This window comes from Clarias gariepinus, chromosome 9 (assembly GCF_024256425.1).
Source record: "Clarias gariepinus isolate MV-2021 ecotype Netherlands chromosome 9, CGAR_prim_01v2, whole genome shotgun sequence".
NCBI classification, from domain to species: domain Eukaryota; kingdom Metazoa; phylum Chordata; class Actinopteri; order Siluriformes; family Clariidae; genus Clarias; species Clarias gariepinus.
In genome coordinates, this window is record NC_071108.1 from 35165669 (window position 1) to 35184935 (window position 19267).

The 19267-nt window shown below is 41.0% G+C and overlaps 1 protein-coding gene across 4 annotated transcripts; it reads left to right on the plus strand.

The window, feature by feature from the left end:
• The first annotated feature begins 1992 nt into the window (after positions 1 to 1992).
• On the plus strand, positions 1993 to 18979 carry LOC128530458 (uncharacterized). Of its 4 annotated transcripts, none has more exons than XM_053504419.1 (34): positions 1993 to 2101; positions 2403 to 2499; positions 2574 to 2682; positions 2774 to 2914; positions 3008 to 3191; positions 3458 to 3552; positions 3677 to 3727; positions 4988 to 5363; positions 5454 to 5630; positions 5720 to 5872; positions 5962 to 6096; positions 7227 to 7321; positions 7442 to 7492; positions 8569 to 8944; positions 9029 to 9205; positions 9300 to 9452; positions 9555 to 9674; positions 9833 to 9927; positions 10357 to 10407; positions 10734 to 11109; positions 11199 to 11375; positions 11471 to 11623; positions 12050 to 12184; positions 13418 to 13512; positions 14136 to 14186; positions 14406 to 14781; positions 14872 to 15048; positions 15143 to 15298; positions 15399 to 15533; positions 15724 to 15818; positions 17716 to 17766; positions 18025 to 18115; positions 18202 to 18315; positions 18740 to 18979. In XM_053504419.1, exons 1-32 carry the CDS (start codon positions 2086 to 2088, stop codon positions 18049 to 18051), a joined length of 4656 nt encoding a protein of 1551 aa, XP_053360394.1. In that variant the 5' UTR covers positions 1993 to 2085; the 3' UTR covers positions 18052 to 18115; positions 18202 to 18315; positions 18740 to 18979. The 4 variants fall into 4 exon arrangements, with proteins under 4 accessions (XP_053360394.1, XP_053360396.1, XP_053360397.1 ...); XM_053504421.1 differs by having other exon boundaries at positions 18222 to 18315; XM_053504422.1 differs by having other exon boundaries at positions 18225 to 18315.
• Positions 18980 to 19267: the final 288 nt, after the last annotated feature.

The following is a 19267-nucleotide window of genomic DNA, read 5'->3' on the forward strand; positions in this document are numbered from 1 at the left end:
GTTTTACTCGCCGGATAGCCAAATCGGAAAATGTAGGTCTGTTAAAAAAAAAAAAGAAAGAAAACCAACAACAACAACAACAGGACTTTGGAGAAAAATTATCATTTGACACAGTGGTTGTATTTCCTAATTAATGTTGTTTAATTATTAATTAATAAAAAAAATATTTTGTTTACAAATTATTAGCGTTTTGTTTTATTTGAGTTATTAAAGCTCTGCAAATGCTGCATGATTTTGGGTTATTTTGATGTTTTGTGATGATGTCATTTCATTTAAAAATATGTATCTTTAGCCCCAATATGAGTTTCAGGTTGCCATACTTTTTATTTTTTCTACTTTTCCCACTTTAACAATCAATGATAGACCTTTTTTCCCCCCACAAGACCCACGCCACTGAGTCTGCGTAACCACGACAACCAAACTGTTGAAGTCTCAGAGCATGTGCACTTCACTCTCTGACCCATAACACTGGCTTTTAACTTGTTGTACTATTTATTTTGAGGTTTTTCTTGTCTTTAATTACTATTATACACTGTGAAGACTTAATTATGTTTAATTATTAATTAATAGCAATAATTATTAATAGGAATAGAAATAAACAACATATCAATTTAAACAGGGGACAGGTACCAGCTCTACTTTTACATATGTCTCAATGGTGTCATAAATGATGGTTGTTTAGAAGAAGCTCTATTGCTAGATAACCGGCTAACGCCTGAATACACATGTATTACACAAATACTGTACATGTGTATTCAGCTATCTGGTAGATTTTAAATAGTGAAACACAATGAATTTTAGAGACGGGGGAAAATCAATTCAGTTGTGAATTGCGACTCTAAAAAAGTCTCATAAAATCGAGTTTTTATAATTTTTTTACAAAGTTTTTTTTAGTTTGTTTCTCAAGTTCGATATTAAATAAAGATAAGTTATACAATTTTGTGTGATGGTGATTTATTATTGTTACAGGTTCATGGTCCTAAAATTTTAACAAAATTGAAAAACTATAAATTTACGGAACAGCAATAAAAATCTAACTGTGGTAATATCATTTCATGTAGTGACCAGTAATTCCCATCCCTACAGTACTAACTGTGTCGCATTGTCAATTTGTCGCGCTTGTTTGCACATTTGCACGTGCACTTTGTTGTCTCTTTTAAATGTCAATCTGTCTTGTCCCAGCTATCCAGCTAGTTAGGTTTCTTAGTTAGCTAGTTAGCTTCTGTTCATTTATGTTGTTAATGTATGTTGTGTGTAGCACCTCGGTCCCGGAGGAACATTTTTTTCGTTTGATTGTGTACTGAACTGTATATGGTTGTAGCCAAATTAAAGACTACTTGACGTGACTGGGCAAGCGAGTCTAAGATGCTGTCGAGTAATGTTCTGGAACAGACCTTTCGATGTGTGTGTGTGAGTGTGTGTGTGCAGTAATCCATATAAGCTCACTGTACCAAGCTCTGTCTGCAGGACTAACTTGGAGAAAGACAAGCTGATGAGCTATATCCGGGCTAAATGCCAGGAATGTTTGCTCCACCTGGATAAACCTGATGAGCAGTTTTTATATATCTTCTGGTTGATGATGGAGCACTTCTGTAAGCGAAATGGAGTAAGTGCTGAACACTGTCAAAAACACGCCATCCTCTGTTTACTGATAACATGAACCTGATAGTGGAGCAGGAAGTCTACTGTAGGACTAGCAGTGGAATATAGTAACTAGCTAAATAAATATGCTGGTAACTAACTGGCTTTAAATAGACGAGGTTATGGAAGCGCATGAGGGAATAAATCTGTGTACAGAGACGTGCGTTAAAGACATTTTCCTGTTACAGAAAGCAATGCTGGTGGAGTTCTCAGTGCTGCTCTTCAAGGGTTATGGTCTTCTAATGAGGAAGGTGAGTGTTTCACTCATCACCTTCTGTCTGCACTTTACTGTATATGTTGTTTTTATTAGATTCATGTGGATTAATGTGGAACGTTTTACTCTAGATTGGATGTTCACAGAACATAGAGTTCTGCTGTCTTCCTCTGGCAAAGCTCTTATGCACCAGAACTCCTAAAGATAAACAGAGAGAAGACGTTATTGCAATGGGAGATGATTTCGGTACGGAGAACACTCCAGTAACTGCATTTTTCTGTTGTAACTACATTAATTATATTAGGAACTTTCATAGAGTTGTCCGATTAGCCAATCATGTTCCAGCGGTAGTGCAATGTATAAAATAATTTAGATGCAGATCAGAAGGTTAATGACTAACATCAACCATCAGAATGGAGAAAGATCTCAGATGTTGATTTAGAAATATAATTGGCTGATGCATGAAAGAGCAAGTGTTTCTAATAAAGTGGACTGGTTTATGGACGCTGATCATTCTCAAAAAGCGTCTTCTTTTTTCCATCCACAGCCTCCAGAGGATTGTTCTATCCAGCACAAATCTGCTACATGGTAGCACAAATAGAGCTGGGATCACGACCCAAGTTCCAACTGATTGGCCATGACAGGTATTGTGTGTGTGTGTGTGTGTGTGTGTGTGTGTGTGTGTTTATTATTCTTATTTGACGTGTTGTTCTCTTAGCACCATTCGGCCAGGCAGTAAATCCTCCCTGAAGGTTGTGACTGAAAGGACTGAGGTTTATGAATATGCACTGTCTCTGATCTCAGGGTTTGGCCAATCAGACTTCCAGGTTAGAATTTTTCTCTTTCTCTGCTTTAAGTCAAATTTCATTTCATGACCAACAGTCATACTGAGAGTAAACGTCGCTCTGTCTCTTCTAGCAGTTCAAGGCCTTTTATGCTTGGAAGCTCTTCGGGAATGAACTTGATGATCAGGCACTTGATTATTGTGAGAGCGTCGCTACTACAATCCTCCGATTTCCTCATCTCATCAAAAGCAATGTGCTGAAATGTGTCACATATGTAAATAGGATTCTTTTTTTTTTGTGAAATTGCTTTCAGGGTTCCAAATATGAAGTCATGATCCATAGTTTACTTGACCCATTTGTCTCGTAGCTTTCAGACAATCTGATCGTGGTAAGAAAAGAGAAAGAACCCGAGTGGCTTAGAAAACTTCATCAGCTGGTGGAAAGAAGACCAAAGTCTTTTGATGTCTCTTCTTTTGACTTGGAGCGGGCTAGCTCAAGTGTTTTTGGATCTCATGATGTAGCTCTCCACGAGTTCCACCCTTCACAACACAGTATGTTACAATCCACAACCAATATACTATTACACCAATTTTTATAGCATTTTCAAATCATTTAGCTAGTGCTGCGCAGCTAGAGATCTCTGCTTCTTATTTCAAACACATGTCGCGTTCACATAACAGCCAGCAGATGGCGACATTCACACTTCTTTATGCTACATACCATTAGATAATTTAGACTCGATTACACAAAAGCATCCACATGTAGAGTGAGACAAGCAACATGGCTGAAAACTCACTTGTAAATGTGTGTAAAACAGATGAGTTTGATACCCGCTACGCTGTGGTAGAGCTGATAGTGAACGAATGTTTCGGCGCTCTCTACACTGGGCTCCGTAAGGCAGATGGGAAAGAGGTAATTAATCTGGCATTATTGTAAAGAAACAACACAAATACTATGTATTTAAACCTATCATTTATACTAATTAGTAAAGAATGGCACATAAAACTGACCAATTCTCTTGTGTCCATGTGAGCAGGTCACCATTAAATGTATGGCCAAACCTCCTGAGGATGAACTCATCACCATTGTAAGTGAACACACACTTTAGCATTTTTACCTTTTAGCTTCCAGGACAGAATGTAGGACCCAAATGCAGAGACGGAAACAGACAGTTTCAGCAGGTGTCGTTGCAGGCTGAGTGACTGGAAGATGCATGGGCGATTGGCTTTGCAATAATACTTTCACCGAGTGCAGCAGCTGGGAGCGAGACCATTGCCATGTCCTCTTGTAACAATGGACAAAGCCTTGGGCAGATGGTACTGTGGCCTCCAGGAAAAAAAAGGGTGGTTGGTTTCCCAGGCAGCAATGGAAGGGTGACACACTGGTGGAAAAGGAGGAGCAGATAATTCCTGAGTCACTTTGCGATGTTCTCTTGTTTCTTTTTCCGGACAAGATTAAGAAAAAAGTTCCCCCTTCGTTCTGGGAAAAAGGTCAATAGCACAATCATATGTGCAAAAGTGGTAGAGAGATATCATGTAAATTGCTAAATATTTAATAGAGATTGTGGTAATCTGTTGGGATGTTAGACAGGTTGGGGAACTTCTCCTGTGTAGCCAAAGTGGTTTTCTTTGTGAGCAGATTAAAGACATGAGAACAAGCAGGATGCAATCCAATCCAAGGGCCTTTTCTTGATCCAGTCAATATGTAGATTGAGTAGTTAAACCAAAGAAGACCCAAGACAATAAGGGCATGTGAGCTCTTGTAGCATGACTGGGGCGATGTGCTGGGTAATTGGGGCAAGGGTGCTCCCATCAAGCTCCTGGACCCTGAATGGGCAACTTAAGGTATGAAGGAAATCTTGAGAAGGTTCGCCAAGGGGAAACAAATAAGGTTTTGGTCAGCTTTAAATTACCATGTCATGTCAACTGTCCATGAGAGAGTCCATGAAGAAAAAAGGCTGTACAGTAAGTGGAAGTCAAAGCCAGTAAATCCAAAATGTGCAAGATAATCCAAAGTGCAAGAACAAAGTGAGGTTGAGAAGACAAAACATGGTCATGATTGGTCAGCAATGACGGAACAAAAACATGAGAAATAGGGAAAGTAATGGCACACAATAATCTGGTGAGAGGTGGCTAAAGGAGTAGGTGTCTGAAGTAGGAAAAGATGATTAGAAATAGGAAACAGGTGAGCTCAAAATGATGACTGAGGTGGTGAAAGATATGAGGTGGAGCTGGGTATGGATGAGAGTGAGCTGATTGCTTATGGTGAAGTTTCTGGTGTTGGCGCGATCTGATGAGTTGTTACAAATTATATATCTGTGTGTGTGTGTGTGTGTGTATGATTTTAGCCTGGACAGAACTACATGCTGCCTCGAGAGGTGGTTGTAATGGAGCTAGTGTCCAAGCACGCTCTCTGTGAGAATGTGGTGGAGCTGCTGGAATGGTTCGAGACATCCACTTTCTACATCTTAGTGGTTGAGCGACCCAACTCTTGCATAACCCTTCATAAATACTGCAAACTTTACAATAGTCGATTGCCTGAACCAGTGGCTCAGAAGGTCATGCAACAGGTGGTTCGAGCTGTTCATCACTGCTGTGAATGTGGAGTTCTTCACTGTAACTTCGAGCAGAATCTTCTAATCAATCCGGAGACACTGGAGGTGAAGTTGGTGGACTTTGGCAGTGCTGAGCTGATGATGCCAGAGCTCTACACAGACTTTGCAGGTTAGTTCACTAATCGACATGGGATACGTTCAAGTAAAGGATGTAGTGGAGAATCACAACTTCTTACCATTTCTTTCTTTTCTCCATCAGGAAGCTTAGCTTTTGCTCCTCCTGAGTGGGTCCAATACAGTATGTATTTTGGACTTTGTGCTATCTTTTGGGGTCTGGGGGTTCTCCTGTTTGAGTTGGTCTGTGGAGATTCACCTTTTGGCAGTGAAGAGGAGATTGTTAAGGGGAATCTGTCATTTGCTCCTGGTCTGTCTGATGGTGAGAAACTGCAAAAGCCCACTTTTATTTCCTTTTATTTGTCAATTGAAATGTTTATCCTAAACTCTGTCTTCTCACTGCTCTCACAGAGTGCTGCGACTTGATACAGCAGTGCCTGAATAAAGACCCTGACTGTCGACTAACTTTCAAGCAAATCCTGGAGCACAAGTGGTTCGAGGAGGGTCTTGAGGACTCGGCCATGTTGCTTATGGAAGGATCTGATGATCATCCACACAGGACAGGTAGGACACAGTGAACCTCCTGAGCACCACACCTCAACGTCCTTTTATCTATTTACAACATTTCTATGTTCTTTCTTGTTTGACTTCAGGGGAGTCTGATGACCTGCAGCGGTATAAGATACTTCCTGCCATTTCTATCTCTTCTGGTGACTCGGAGCGAGCCAACTCAAGTGTCTCTGAGTCTCAGGATGTAGATATTCAGGAGTTCCATCCTTCACAACACAGTATGTTACAATTCACAACAGCTACACTGCCTGGCCAAAAAAGTCAGCTGGATTTAACTGAACTAAATAGTTCAATTGGGTAATTACTGCAGTGATTAATATGGTTAAAACGCAATAATTTACATAACTCTAAATGATACTGTTAATATCTTCTCATTTCTTGATCAACCATGTCAGAAGACATATTCTGCGGTCATGGCAAAGATGTGACTGTGTATCAGAAGGGTCAAATTATTGGTCTGCATCAAGCAAAGTAATAAACTAAAGAGATTGCTGAAACTACTACCATTGGGTTAAGAACTGTAAAACGCATTATTAGAGTCTTGAAGGATAGTAGTTAACCATCATCTTTAGGGAAGAAATATGGTCACAAAAACATCATAAATGAGCATGATGGGAAATCACTTAAACGTTGAGTAAATTCACATCATTAAAAATCAACAGTAGAACTCATGGCCATGTTTAAAAGTGAAAGTAAGATCATTTCCACATGCAAAGTGGAACTCAACTGGCAATCAGAAAGCAATTTCTCCCCGAGGCTAAGGCTTAGGACAGCTGACCATCTTAATATAATAAATGACCAGGCTTTTCATCAACGGATCTTTCTTCCCTGATGGCACTGGCATATTCCAACATGATGATGCCAGGATTCATCACGCTCAAATTGTGAAAGAGAGGTTTAGGGAGAATGAGAGAATATGTTATCACATATGAATTGGCCACCACAGAGTCAAGACCTCAACCTTATTGAGAATCTTTGGGATGTGCTGAAAACTTTACGCAGCAATCCAACTCTCACATCATCAATACAATATCTTGGAGAGAAATGAATGCGACTCTGGATTGAAATAAATGTCATGCTAGTGCACAAGTGTATCAAAATGATGCCATGTCCACTTGCTTTGAAGTGAACAATCAAAGCAAAAGGTAGTCAAATGAAATATTAGAGCAGGAACATTTTTGTAACGTGTGTTACTAACATTTTTAAATGACTGTGTACAGTGCGGCATAGCGGGAGATCTCATAACTCAGTCAAAAGTTACGAGGAGAGAGAGAGGGGAACGTTATTCTTTGTTTAAAAATACACTGTATGTAAAAATGTACACTGAATATCTGTGTGTGTTAAACAGATGAGTTTGATACACGTTACGCTGTGGTAGAGCTGATAGTCAGTGAATGTTTCGGTGCTCTTTACACTGGAGTCTGTAAGGCAGACGGGAAGGAGGTAATGAATCTGTTATTGCTGTAAAGAGACAACACACACTGTATGGACTGTACTACTATCTGTTAGGTAGTAAATAGTGGCATGTAAAACTGATCAATTCTGTCGTGTCCATGTGAACAGGTCACTATTAAATGTATGATCAAACCTCCTGAAGATGAACTCTTCACCATTGTAAGTTAACTTTCTTTACTCCTGAGATTCTGCAGAAAGGCAATAAAGCACTAATCACAATCACATTATAGAGCAGATCGCCAACACACTGATGTATCCATTTACACCTTCCTACTAGCATCATCGCAAACATCTCAGCTCTTACTCATGACTTTTTCACAGTTTATTCCCTGTCGTTTATAACACAGTCATGTGTAAAAAGTTAGTGCACCCTCTTTTAATTCCATGTGTTTTATGTAAAAGCAGAAAAAAAAAATATCTGGTTGTAGTGGGTCTTAGTTTTAGGCAAATACAACCTCAGACAAACAACAACATACTGTATATCTTTTTCCTGCGCCATTATTTATTTATTTAACCAAAATGAAGCCAATAAGGCAATATTATGTAACCCCTTACTGCTTCCACAGGATTTAGGAAGGTAAGTTGCAGCTAGGTGCTGCTAATCAGCAACCCCCCTATAAAAGCAGATGTTTTGAAGTTTTGGCAGTTTGCTGGACTGGGGCATTCAGGTGTGTGTTAACCCAATTCCAAGAGGGAAAGACATACGCCATGGTATTAGAGAATCAATTTTAGCTGCACATCAATCCACACAGGGTTATGAAACTATTCCCAAACAATTTCCAGTTCAACATTCTACAGTGAGAAAAATTATTCGCAAGTGAGAAACATTCAAGACATCTTCTCAGGGTTGGATGTTCCAGCACATTCATCCCAAGGTCAGACCCAAGAGCTACATGTCAGACCCTACAGGCTCCAAGTCCAGTGGAGAGACTGATAAATCACACAGGAAATGATTATTTTAATCATTTGCTGTCATTCATTATTCATTATGGCATAGTGGAAAAAGGAATATGTTGTTGTTTGTCTGAGGTTGCATTACCTAAAACTGAGATGGTTCAATGTTTTTTATCATGTTTTTACACAAATTAAAAGAATTAAAAGAGGGGGCACTAACTTTTACACATGACTGTAGATATCAAAACGAGACTGTTCCATCTCTGCGTAACACAGTTTAGACTTATTCCCTCCATGTTAACTCATGCTAACCCATGCTAATCACATGTGTGTGACTATAGCCTGGACAGACCCACATGCTGCCTCAGGAGGTGGGAGTAATGAAGCTGGTGTCCCAGCCTCCTCTCTGTGAGAATGTGGTGGAGCTGCTGGAATGGTTCGAGGCACCCACGTTCCACATCTTGGTGGTGGAGCAACCCAAACCCTGCTTGAACCTTCATAAATTCTGTAAACTTTACAACAGTCGTTTGCCTGAACCAGTGGCTCAGAAGGTCATGCAGCAGGTGGTTCGAGCTGTTCGTCACTGCTGTGAACGTGGTGTTCTTCACTGTGACTTCGAGCAGAATATTCTGATCAATCCGGAGACACTGGAGGTGAAGTTGATGGACTTTGGCAGTGCTGAGCTGATGACGCCAGAGCTCTACACAGACTTAGAAGGTTAATTACCTACAGACACACATTAAAATGAAGGATGGAATGGAGAATCATGACTTCTGACAATTTCTCTCATTTCTCCCTCAGGAAGCCTAGCTTTGGCTCCTCCTCAGTGGGTACAATATAGTATGAATTTTGGACTTCCTGCAGTATTCTGGGGTCTGGGGGTTCTTCTGTTTGAGTTGATCTCTGGAGAGTTGCACTTTTGCAGTGAAGAGGACACTGTTAGACAGAGTCTGTCGTTCGCTCGTGGTCAGTCTGATGGTGAGAAGATCCAAAAACCTCAGTTTTTATTATTACATTTTGGTTGTGAATTCAATTTTTTACCTTAACCTCTGTCTTCTCCCTGCTCTCACAGAGCACTGTGACCTGATACAGCATTGCCTGAACAAAGACGCTGAATGTCAACCCACTTTCAAGGAAATCCTGGAAGACAAGCGGTTCGAGGAGGGATTTCAGGACTCTGCTGTGATGCAGACAGAAGGATCTGATGATCATTCTTGCAGCACAGGTAGGACACGCTGAACATCCTGAGCGCCACACATAACTATCATTTTAACTACATACAACCGTGATGTATAAACATTTTCTGTTCTTTCTCATTTGACTTTAGGGGAGGCTGATGTTTTACAGTGGGATGAGAAATTTCCAGATATTTCTATCTCTCCTGATGATTTGGAGTGGGCAGAGTCTCAGGATGTAGATCTGCAGGAGTTCCACCCTTCACAACAAAGTACATTACAACCCAAAGCAACTATTTCTAACATTTTTGAATGACCTAACTGGGTGTTCACAGTTCTGCGTAGCTCGAGATCTCATATCTCAGTAAAAGTAGCAATATGGCTAATAATACAATCAACTCACTGTTGTGTGTGTGTGTGTGTGTAACAGATGAGTTTGATACACACTACATTGTGGAAGAGTTAATAGCGAACAAGCGGTGTGGTGCTCTCTACACTGGGGTCCGTAAGGCAGATGGAAAAGAGGTAATTAATCTGATATTACTGTAAAGAAACAACACAAACACTCACTCATCGTCTATACCGCGGGGGGCCTGGAGTCTATCCGAGGGGACTTAGGGCACAAGGTGGGGTACATGCTGGACAAGGTGCCAATCCATCACAGGCCACACATATACACACACTCACTACAGGCATATTAGGAACACCAGTTAGCTTAATCTACAGGTCTTCGGACTGTGGGAGGAACCCCAACAAGCACGGGGAGAACATGCAAACTGCATGCACACAGAGGCGGGAATCAAACCTGGACCCTCGAGATGCAAGGCGACAGTGCTAACAACTACACCACTGTGCCGCCAACGCAAATACTATATGTTGTAAAGTATTATTTATACTAATTAGTAAATAATGGCATGTAGAAATAATTAAATCTTCTTGTGTCCATGTGAACAGGTCGCCATTAAATGTATGGCCAGACCTCCCGAGGATGAACACATCACCATCGTAAGTGAACTTACTTTAATTCTGAGATTCTGCAGAGAAGCAATAAGCACTAATCACAATCACATTATAGGGCGGATCTCCACCCAACTGATGTGTCCTGCTGCTAACATCATTACAAACATCTCAGCTCTTAATCATGTTTCAGTTTAACATTTTATTCCCTCTCATTTATAACAGATATCAGAGAAAGTCTGTTCCATCTCTGCTTAACACACTTTATACCCATTTTTCCATGCTAACCATAATAAACCATGTTGTGAAACCAGATATGATTAGCATGGGTTAAACCATGTTAACCCATGCTAATCACATCTGTGTAATTTTAGCCAGGACGGACGTGCATGCTGCCTAGGGAGGTGGTGTTAATGAAGCTGGTGTCCAAGCCTCCTCTCTGTGAGAATGTGGTGGAACTGCTGGAATGGTTCGAAGCACCCACTTTCTACATCTTGGTGGTGGAGCGACCCAACCCCTGCATAAACCTCCATAAATTCTGTAAACTTTACAAGGGTCGACTGCCTGAAGCAGTGGCTCAGAAGGTCATGCAGCAGGTGGTTCAAGCTGTTCATCACTGCTGTGAACGTGGTGTTCTTCACTGTGACTTTGAGGAGAATATTCTGATCAATCCGGAGACACTGGAGGTGAAGTTGGTGGACTTTGGCAGTGCTGAGCTGATGATGCCAGAACGATACATTGACTTACCAGGTTAGTTCAGTATAAATATGTGATACAATCAAATGATGGACGTAGCAGAGAATCATGACTTATTACAGTTTCTCTGTTTTCTCCCTTAGGAAGCTTAGCTTTCTCTCCTCCTGAGTGGGTAAAATACAGAATTAATTTTGGACTTCCTGCTATCTTCTGGGGTCTGGGGGTTCTCCTGTTTGAGTTGGTCTGTGGAGAGTTGCCCTTTGGCAGTGAAGAGGAGATCATAAAGCGGCAACTATCATTTGTTTCAGGGCTGTCTGATGGTGAGAAAATGCAAAAGCACCACTTTTCATAATTTAGTTTTCTCTGTGAATTGAACCTTTTCATGTTGACCACTGTCTCCTCACTGCTCTCACAGAGTGCTGCGACTTGATACAGCACTGCCTGAACAAAGACCCTGAATGTCGACCAACTTTTAAAGAAATCTTGGACCACAAGTGGTTTGAGGAGGGCCTTCAAGACTTGGCCATGTTGGTGACGGACGGATCTGATGATCATTCATGTAGGACAGGTAGGACACACTGAACTTCCTGAAGGTCCACATCTTGGGCTCATGCAACTTTATAAAAGCAAGGTAAGGAGGTTTGCTCGCAGCCTAAAGTAAAAGCCACATTAAAGGGTGGCAGGAGCTGCAGCCCAGGCGGACGTACTCTGCCACTTAGTTACCACCAACACTTGCCAGCCAAGTGCACCGCTGCCAGCTGGGCACTGCCACAGGACCCGCACATGCATACTACCCTTAGTACTTTCCTATGCTTCTTCACCCACCTCCCTGCTTAAAATCCCTTCCTTTTCATATTTTACAATTACAAATTACCCTTTGTCCTCAAGACCCCACCTCTGTCTGTCTGTCTGTGGTGCCATCTGAGTCAAAGATCTTACACTACTTACAGCCAGGATGTACAACATTTCTCTGTTCGTCTTCATTTCACTTTAGGGGAGCCCGGATTCCTGCAGAGGGATAAAATGTTTCCAGCTTTTTCCATTTCTTCTGGTGACTCAGACCGGGCCAGCTCAAGTGTCTCTGAGTCTCAGGATGTAGATCTCCAGGAGTTCCACCCTTCACAACACAGTATGTTACAATCTACAGCAACTAGTTCCAACATTTTAAAATCACCTAGCTGGGTGTGTATAATGCTGCATAGTTGAAAATCTCATTATCTATGGCGTTATATTCCTGCCACAATTCTGAGCGCGTGGTTTGACATTTTGAGAGCAGACAAAGCACTCTATGCGCGTGCAATGTCTCTCCTGCTCGCTCAACATTTTCTCCGCGCACGCGCGACTGCTCGATTATGTGCGCACTTGACTCTGCCTGCACGCGCGTGCAACGTTTATTTTCTGTGCGCGCTCGACTCTACCTGTACGCTCACTCAACTTTGACCAGTGTTACAAAACTGCCACAAAACCAGCCAATCACAGACATCCACACACTACTTCTGATTGGCTGTTCCTTCTCTATCAGCTGCCAATATCCACCGCATAACGCATACTATAATTTGTATAGCGCTTTTAAAATGCTCATTGTCTCAAGGCAGCTTTACAAAATCCAAAGAAAATGATAAGAAATTAAAATTACAAATAATGATATACAAATGAAAAATGATATAGAATAAGCAATGTAAAAGTTGTTTTTATTTATAAATATTATAAACAAATATTATAGTATTTCTTTTTTATTTAATGAAGTATTAGTATATACCAGTTTCGTTTGTCCATTGTGTGTTTTTATTAACTTGATTGGAGGAGAAACAACCAATCAGAAGTAGTGTGTGGATGTCTGTGATTGGCTGGTTTTGTGGCACTGAGGCAGAGTCGAGCGCGCACAGAAAATAAAGGTTGTACGCGCGTGCAGGCAGAGTCGAGCGCGCACAGAAAATAAACGCTGTACGCGCGTGCAGGCAGAGTCGAGCGCGCACAGAAAATAAACGCTGTACGCGCGTGCAGGCAGAGTCGAGCGCGCGCGGAGAACATGTTGAGCGAGCAGGGAGGACTCTGCACGCGCAGAATCGAGTTGTTGAGCGCGCAGTGCAGACATTGCACACGCATAGAGTGCTTTGTCTGCTCTCAAAATGTCAAACCACGCGCTCAGAATTGTGGCAGAAATATAACGAGATAATGATCCTGATAAAAAAAGTGATGAGGAGAGAGAGAGGAATGTTTTTTTTTTTTTAAGAAGACACTATGTACACAAAGGTACACTGAAGTCCAATAATATAGTAGTTTTGTGTCATTTTGAGAAGCTCAACATGCAGAGTGGGACAAGAGTGTTGTGTTTGTGTGTGTGTGTGTGTGTGTGTAACAGATGATTTTGATGCACGCTATGCTGTGGTAAAGGTGATAGTGAGCGAATGTTTTGGCGCTCTCTACACTGGAGTCCGTAAGGCAGATGGGAAAGAGGTACGAGAGGACTGAGCACGACCTCAATCAGTTTCTTTTTACAATATGAAATGTTGCAATACAAAATTTGAGCACACTTTGGATTAATTTTTTTCCATTCTAGAACAATACTGGATTTTCTTTTTAAACTATAAAATAACACATATGGCTACAGTCAGTTGTTACTTTTACGGCATAAAGGCCAGCCGTTTTGGAAGAGTTCATGTAAGAACAGTATTGTGTCGAATGCGTTTGTAAAACCCATCAAGCTCCATGATGATGAAACTGTCTCTCATGAAGACCTTCCAAGAAAATTAAGACCAAAACTGAGCTCTGCTGCAGAGGAGAAGTTCATTTAGAGTCACCAGCCTCAGAAATCACCAATTAACAACCAGCACCTCAGATTAGAGCCGTTATGAAGCTTTACAGAGCAGAAGTAGCAGATATACATCTCAATATCAACTGTTCAGAGTTTGTGTATTTTGGATAATAAACGCCTTCAGTAGTGTTTTACAGTGTAGAAAGAATTTTAAAATCAATAAAGCCCATGCAATTAAAAGGTGTGTCCAGAGTTTTGAGTGGTCCACTAATTAATAAATGATGACATGTGAAACTGATTTATTCTGTTGTGTCCATGTGAATAGGTCACCATTAAATGCATGCTCAAACCTCCTGAGGATGAACTCATCACCATTGTAAGTTCCTTTACTTCTGATTCCGCATAGAAGCAATAAGCACAAATCACAATCATGTTATAGAGCAGATCTCCACCCAACTGATGTCCATTCCAACAACTCAGCTCTCTCATCCTCTCTCATTTATAATAGATATCAGAGAAAATCTTAAAACGACTTAGACTTATTTCCCCCCCACGCTAACCCATGCTAATCATATGTGTGATTGTGTAATTCTAGCCAGGACAGACATACTTCCTGCCTCTGGAGGTGGTCTTAATGGAGTTAGTGTCCAAGCCTCCTCTCTGTGAGAATGTGGTGGAGCTGCTGGAATGGTTCGAGACGTCCACTTTTTTCATCTGGGTGGTGGAGCGACCCAACCCCAGCATAAACCTGGATAAATTTTGTAAACTTTACAACGGTCGACTGCCTGAACCAGTGGCTCAGAGGGTCATGTGGCAGGTGATTCGAGCTGTTCATCACTGCTGTGAACGTGGAGTTTTTCACTGTGATTTCGAGCAAAATCTTCTGATCAATCCGGAGACACTGGAGGTGAAGTTGGTGGACTTTGGCAGTGCTGAGCTGATGACGCCAGAGCTCTACACAGACTTAGAAGGTTAGTTCACTAATCGACATGAGATACGTTTAAGTGAAGGATGTAGTGGAGAATTATGACTTCTGACAGGTTCTTTCTTCTTTTCTTCAGGAAGCCCAGCTTTCTCTCCTTCTGAGTGGGTGGAACACAGTATGTATTTTGGACTCCCTGCTCTCTTCTGGGGTCTGGGGGTTCTCCTGTTTGAGTTGGTCTGTGGAAAATTGCCCTTTTGCAATGAAGAGGAGATTGTTAAGGGGAATCTGCCATCTGTTGCTCTTCTGTCTGATGGTGAGAAAATGCAAAATCATAAATTTTCATTATTTTGTTTTATTTGTGAATTAAAATCTTCACCTTGACCTCTGTCTCCTAACTGCTCCTACAGAGTGCTGCGACTTGATACAGCAATGCCTTAACAAGAACCCCAACTGGCGACCAACTTTTAAGCAAATCCTGAACCACAAGTGGTTCGAGGAGGACGAGCTTCATGACTCGGCCGTGTTGGGGACGGAAGGATCTGATGATTATTCATTCAGGACAGGTAGGACACGATGAACCTCCTGAGGTCCACATCTCACCGTCCCTTTAGCTATTTACAACACTGATGTAAAACATTTTTGTCTTTTCTCATTTGACTTCAGGGGAGTCCAATGTCCAGCAGTGGGATGAGATCTTTCCAGGTATTTCTTTCTCTTCTGAAGACTCAGAGCCGGCCAGCGCAAGTGTCTCTGAGTCTCAGGATGTAGATCTCCAGGAGTTTCACCCTTTACAAGACAGTATGTCTCAACTACTGTATTTCCACCTTTTTTAAAATCACCCAGCTAGGTGTTTACAGTGCTGTCTAGCTAGAGATCTCATACCTTAGTGAAATGTTGGTCCATAAGTGTTTATCTTAAAGCATTATATATAAAAAAATACATATATTCTTAATGTACTTTTGTGTGTGTGTGTGTGTGTGTGTAACAGAAAAGTTTGTTTCACGCTACGCTGTGGTAGAGCTGCTCGGAGACGGACACTTTGACTCCGTCTACACTAGAGACCGTAATGCAGAAGGAAAAGAGGTAACACATCTGTTATCGTTGTAAAGAATCAACACATTTAAAAAACAAACTTACACACTGTAATATTTTTTGGACAACATTTTGATTAGATTACAGTCGACGTAACGTTGACGTTGTTTCAATAAGCTGATGTAATGTCACAAAATTAATTTTCATCCCGTGTCACAAATTCCCCTCCAAGATCTTGTATTGATGAACGGAAAGTCGGGCTGCTTAGATGATAATGATTTCCAATTCCAGCACATCCCAAACATTCTCAATGGTGTTAAGGTCTGAATTCTGTGGTGGCCTATCCATGTGTGACAAAGACTTTTCATGCTCCCTGAACCACACTGTCACAGTTTGAGCCCGAGGAATCCTGGCATCATCATCCTGGAGTATGATCGTTCCATTGGGGAAAAACCTGGTCATTCACTATATTCAGGTCAATACTGTAGCTGACCTCATAACATTGCTGAACCTACACCTGACCAATGGAAGCAACCCATTGTGCCACAGGCTAAAGACCACATGACCTTTTTTCCAAAGCTCCACAGTCCATCCTTTAGGCTCCCTAGAAAATTCAAACCTTTTTAAATTCACCCCCACTGATAAGTGTTTATCTTAAGGCCTACGCTGCCCTTTAGTTCCAATGTCTTGAGTTCTCTTCCCATTGTGGGTGTGAGGATGTTCATACTTTCACTATTATTCAATTCAGTTCAATTCAATTCAGTCTTCTTTATATGGTGCATTGTACAATGATTATTGTCACAAAGTAGAGAAATATGAATTAATTATAATTGTCAGGGGCGGCACTGTGGTGTAGTGTATAGTGGTCCCGTCTCTGTGTGCATGTTCTCCCTGTACTTGGCGGGTTTCCTCTGGGTATTTCGGTTTCCTCTTACAGTCCAAAGACACGTAGGTTGGGTTAAATGGCCACGTTGCCTGTAGTGTGTGAATGAATGAGTGTGTGAGTGTGTATGTGCCCTGTGATGGATTGGCACCCTGTCCAGAGTGTACCTCACCTTGTGCCCTAAGTCTCCCGGGGTAGGCTCCAGGCCCTCCGCGACCCTAAGTACAGCGTTAAACAGTAAGGATGATAAGTGATATAGTTGTCAGATCGTCCCTGATGAACGAGCCGAGGGCGACTGAGGGTGCTGAGGGAAAAACTCCCTGAGATGGCTATTGGAAGAGAACTTGAGAGGAACCAGATTGAACAGGGAACCCATCCTCATCTGGGTGATAACAGAGAGCAGGGATTGATCTGAAGTCGTACTGTGTGTTAGCAGGCTGGAAGTTCAGTATAACAGGAGATGTGTTTAAGACGATTAAACATAGCATGAGTTCTAATGTTGAAATGTATAACATTAATGTCTAAATGTTTCAAACAATTTCATTTCACCAAACCATTAATTAATCTCCATCTGGGTTTTAATTTAACATTTTACAATTCCTAACTCAATTTTAGTAGTTCCAGTAATCTCCTTAGTTGTTTTCTTGCTTGACGCAGGACAATAATTTACCTCTTTTGATCCAGAGGAACTTTTTACTCACAACCGCAGCATACAGTATCTCTTCTGACTTGGTTGTGTAAGAAATGAGAAGCTCCTCAGTTGGGGTTAAATAACTTGTTGCAGGTGAAATATTAATGACTGCAGTAATTACCCAGTGGAAGAATAATTATTGACTCATTGATAATTATTGTTTGCTTGATTAAATGAAAGTTGTGCCATTTTTGACTGGGTGTTGTATTTTTCAGGGATTTCAATACTAACTGAGATCTTTGATCATGTATGAGTTCGTGATTAATGAACATGATTGAATTTTCCTTTTCTGATTACTGTAAATGTATTATTTATTCTAATTAGTAAACGACGGCATGTAAAAGTGAATAATTCGGTTGTGTCCATGTGAACAGGTGGACATTAAATGTAAGGCCAAATCTCCCGCGGATGAACTCAACACCATCGTAAGTCAGCACTCTTACTTCTGAGACTATTCACAGTCTAATCACAGAGCAGATCTCCAGCAAACTGCTGTGTTCATTTACTCTCACTAACATCATCACAAACATCTCAACTCTTAATCAGTTTTACATTTTATTCCCCTTCTATTATAAACAGGTGAATATCGAAAAAAAGACTGTTTCTTATCTGCTTAACACACTATAGACCACCTCCCTCCATGCTAACTCATGCTAATCATGTGTGTGTGTGTGTGATTTTAGTCCAGAAATATGTGTTCTCCAGTATGAGTTGGTGGAAATTGCTGAGAGGATCTGTGATCTCTGATGTGATCCGTTCCTGTTCCCTCTGTTGGTGCGAAGCATAACATTTTGTCATTTCTTTCTTGTTTGTGGATTGAAATTTCTATCTTAACCTCCGTTTCCTCACCGCTTCCACAGAGAGCCGTGACCTGCTACAGCAGAGCCTGAACTGTGTAGACTGTGTCTGTCCATCATCTGTCAAGGAAATCCTGGACCGAGTGGTTTAATGAGGGGCTTCATGACACAGTCCAGGTGAGACATTCAGAATAAAATAGGTCCAAATACACTGACCTGAGGCACTAAACTCTAAATATACAGTATAACTCGTCTAGAATGCCGGGAGTGTGTGCGGCGATCAGCACTGAAACAGGGAGCGAGCTAATTAGAATTAAGAACACTTAATGATGAGGAGATACAGATGTTTTCTAAAACATAACTTGATATCAACAAAAATGTTTTTTTTTTTTTTTGTAGACCTCTTTTGCTGACTACGATCTTGTAACACTTGAAAAACCAAAAAAAAAAAAAAGAAATGTACAAATTGAACACTACAGCATCTTCTCTGGAAGAAAAAGGTCACGCTCAACTCCCCCATGACTCTTTAAAAGCTCTGACTGCTGCTCCATCATCAGCTTGTTTGGGTCATTCCTCACAATGTTCCTTTATTTTCCTTTAGGTTTTGCAGCAGCAGAATTTATTGATTTGTCATCTTTACAATCACAATGTTTTGGTGGCTCCCAGAGGAGAACGGATTACAAATTTGAGCCTGGTTCCTCTCAAGGTTTCTTCCTGCTGTAGTCTTTTACAGTATTTTCCTACCAACATCACCCGTGGCTTGCTCATTAGGATCAAAACCTACAACCTGCTTCTCCTGAAAATAAATTCTACACTAAAGGCAAAATTTTTCTACAGGATCTCAAACCTCCTTCTTCATCTTAGAAGCTGCTCAGACAGTTGAGTGGAAGTTACACACACAAGAGGTCTGACCAGCGCTCGATAATGACAATAAAGGCTTCTTTTTTCTTCTTCTTCTTCTTAAAAACAGTGGCATGTTAATAAAAAATATTTATGGAAACATATGTACAATATTTCCAATATCTTAATCTATTAATGCAAACTTAAAAGCATTTACGTATGTCTACCAAATGCTATAAATATAAACATAAATAAATAATAAAAAAATCTGTTGTGATTCCATTTCTTG

Excerpts from the sequence above, each read along its gene's own strand:
- LOC128530458 (XM_053504419.1), top strand. Across the intron at positions 5,873-5,961 it reads TGATCATCCACACAGGACAG|GGGAGTCTGATGACCTGCAG; the intron begins GTAGGACACAGT and ends GTTTGACTTCAG. Across the intron at positions 11,110-11,198 it reads ACGATACATTGACTTACCAG|GAAGCTTAGCTTTCTCTCCT; the intron begins GTTAGTTCAGTA and ends TTTCTCCCTTAG.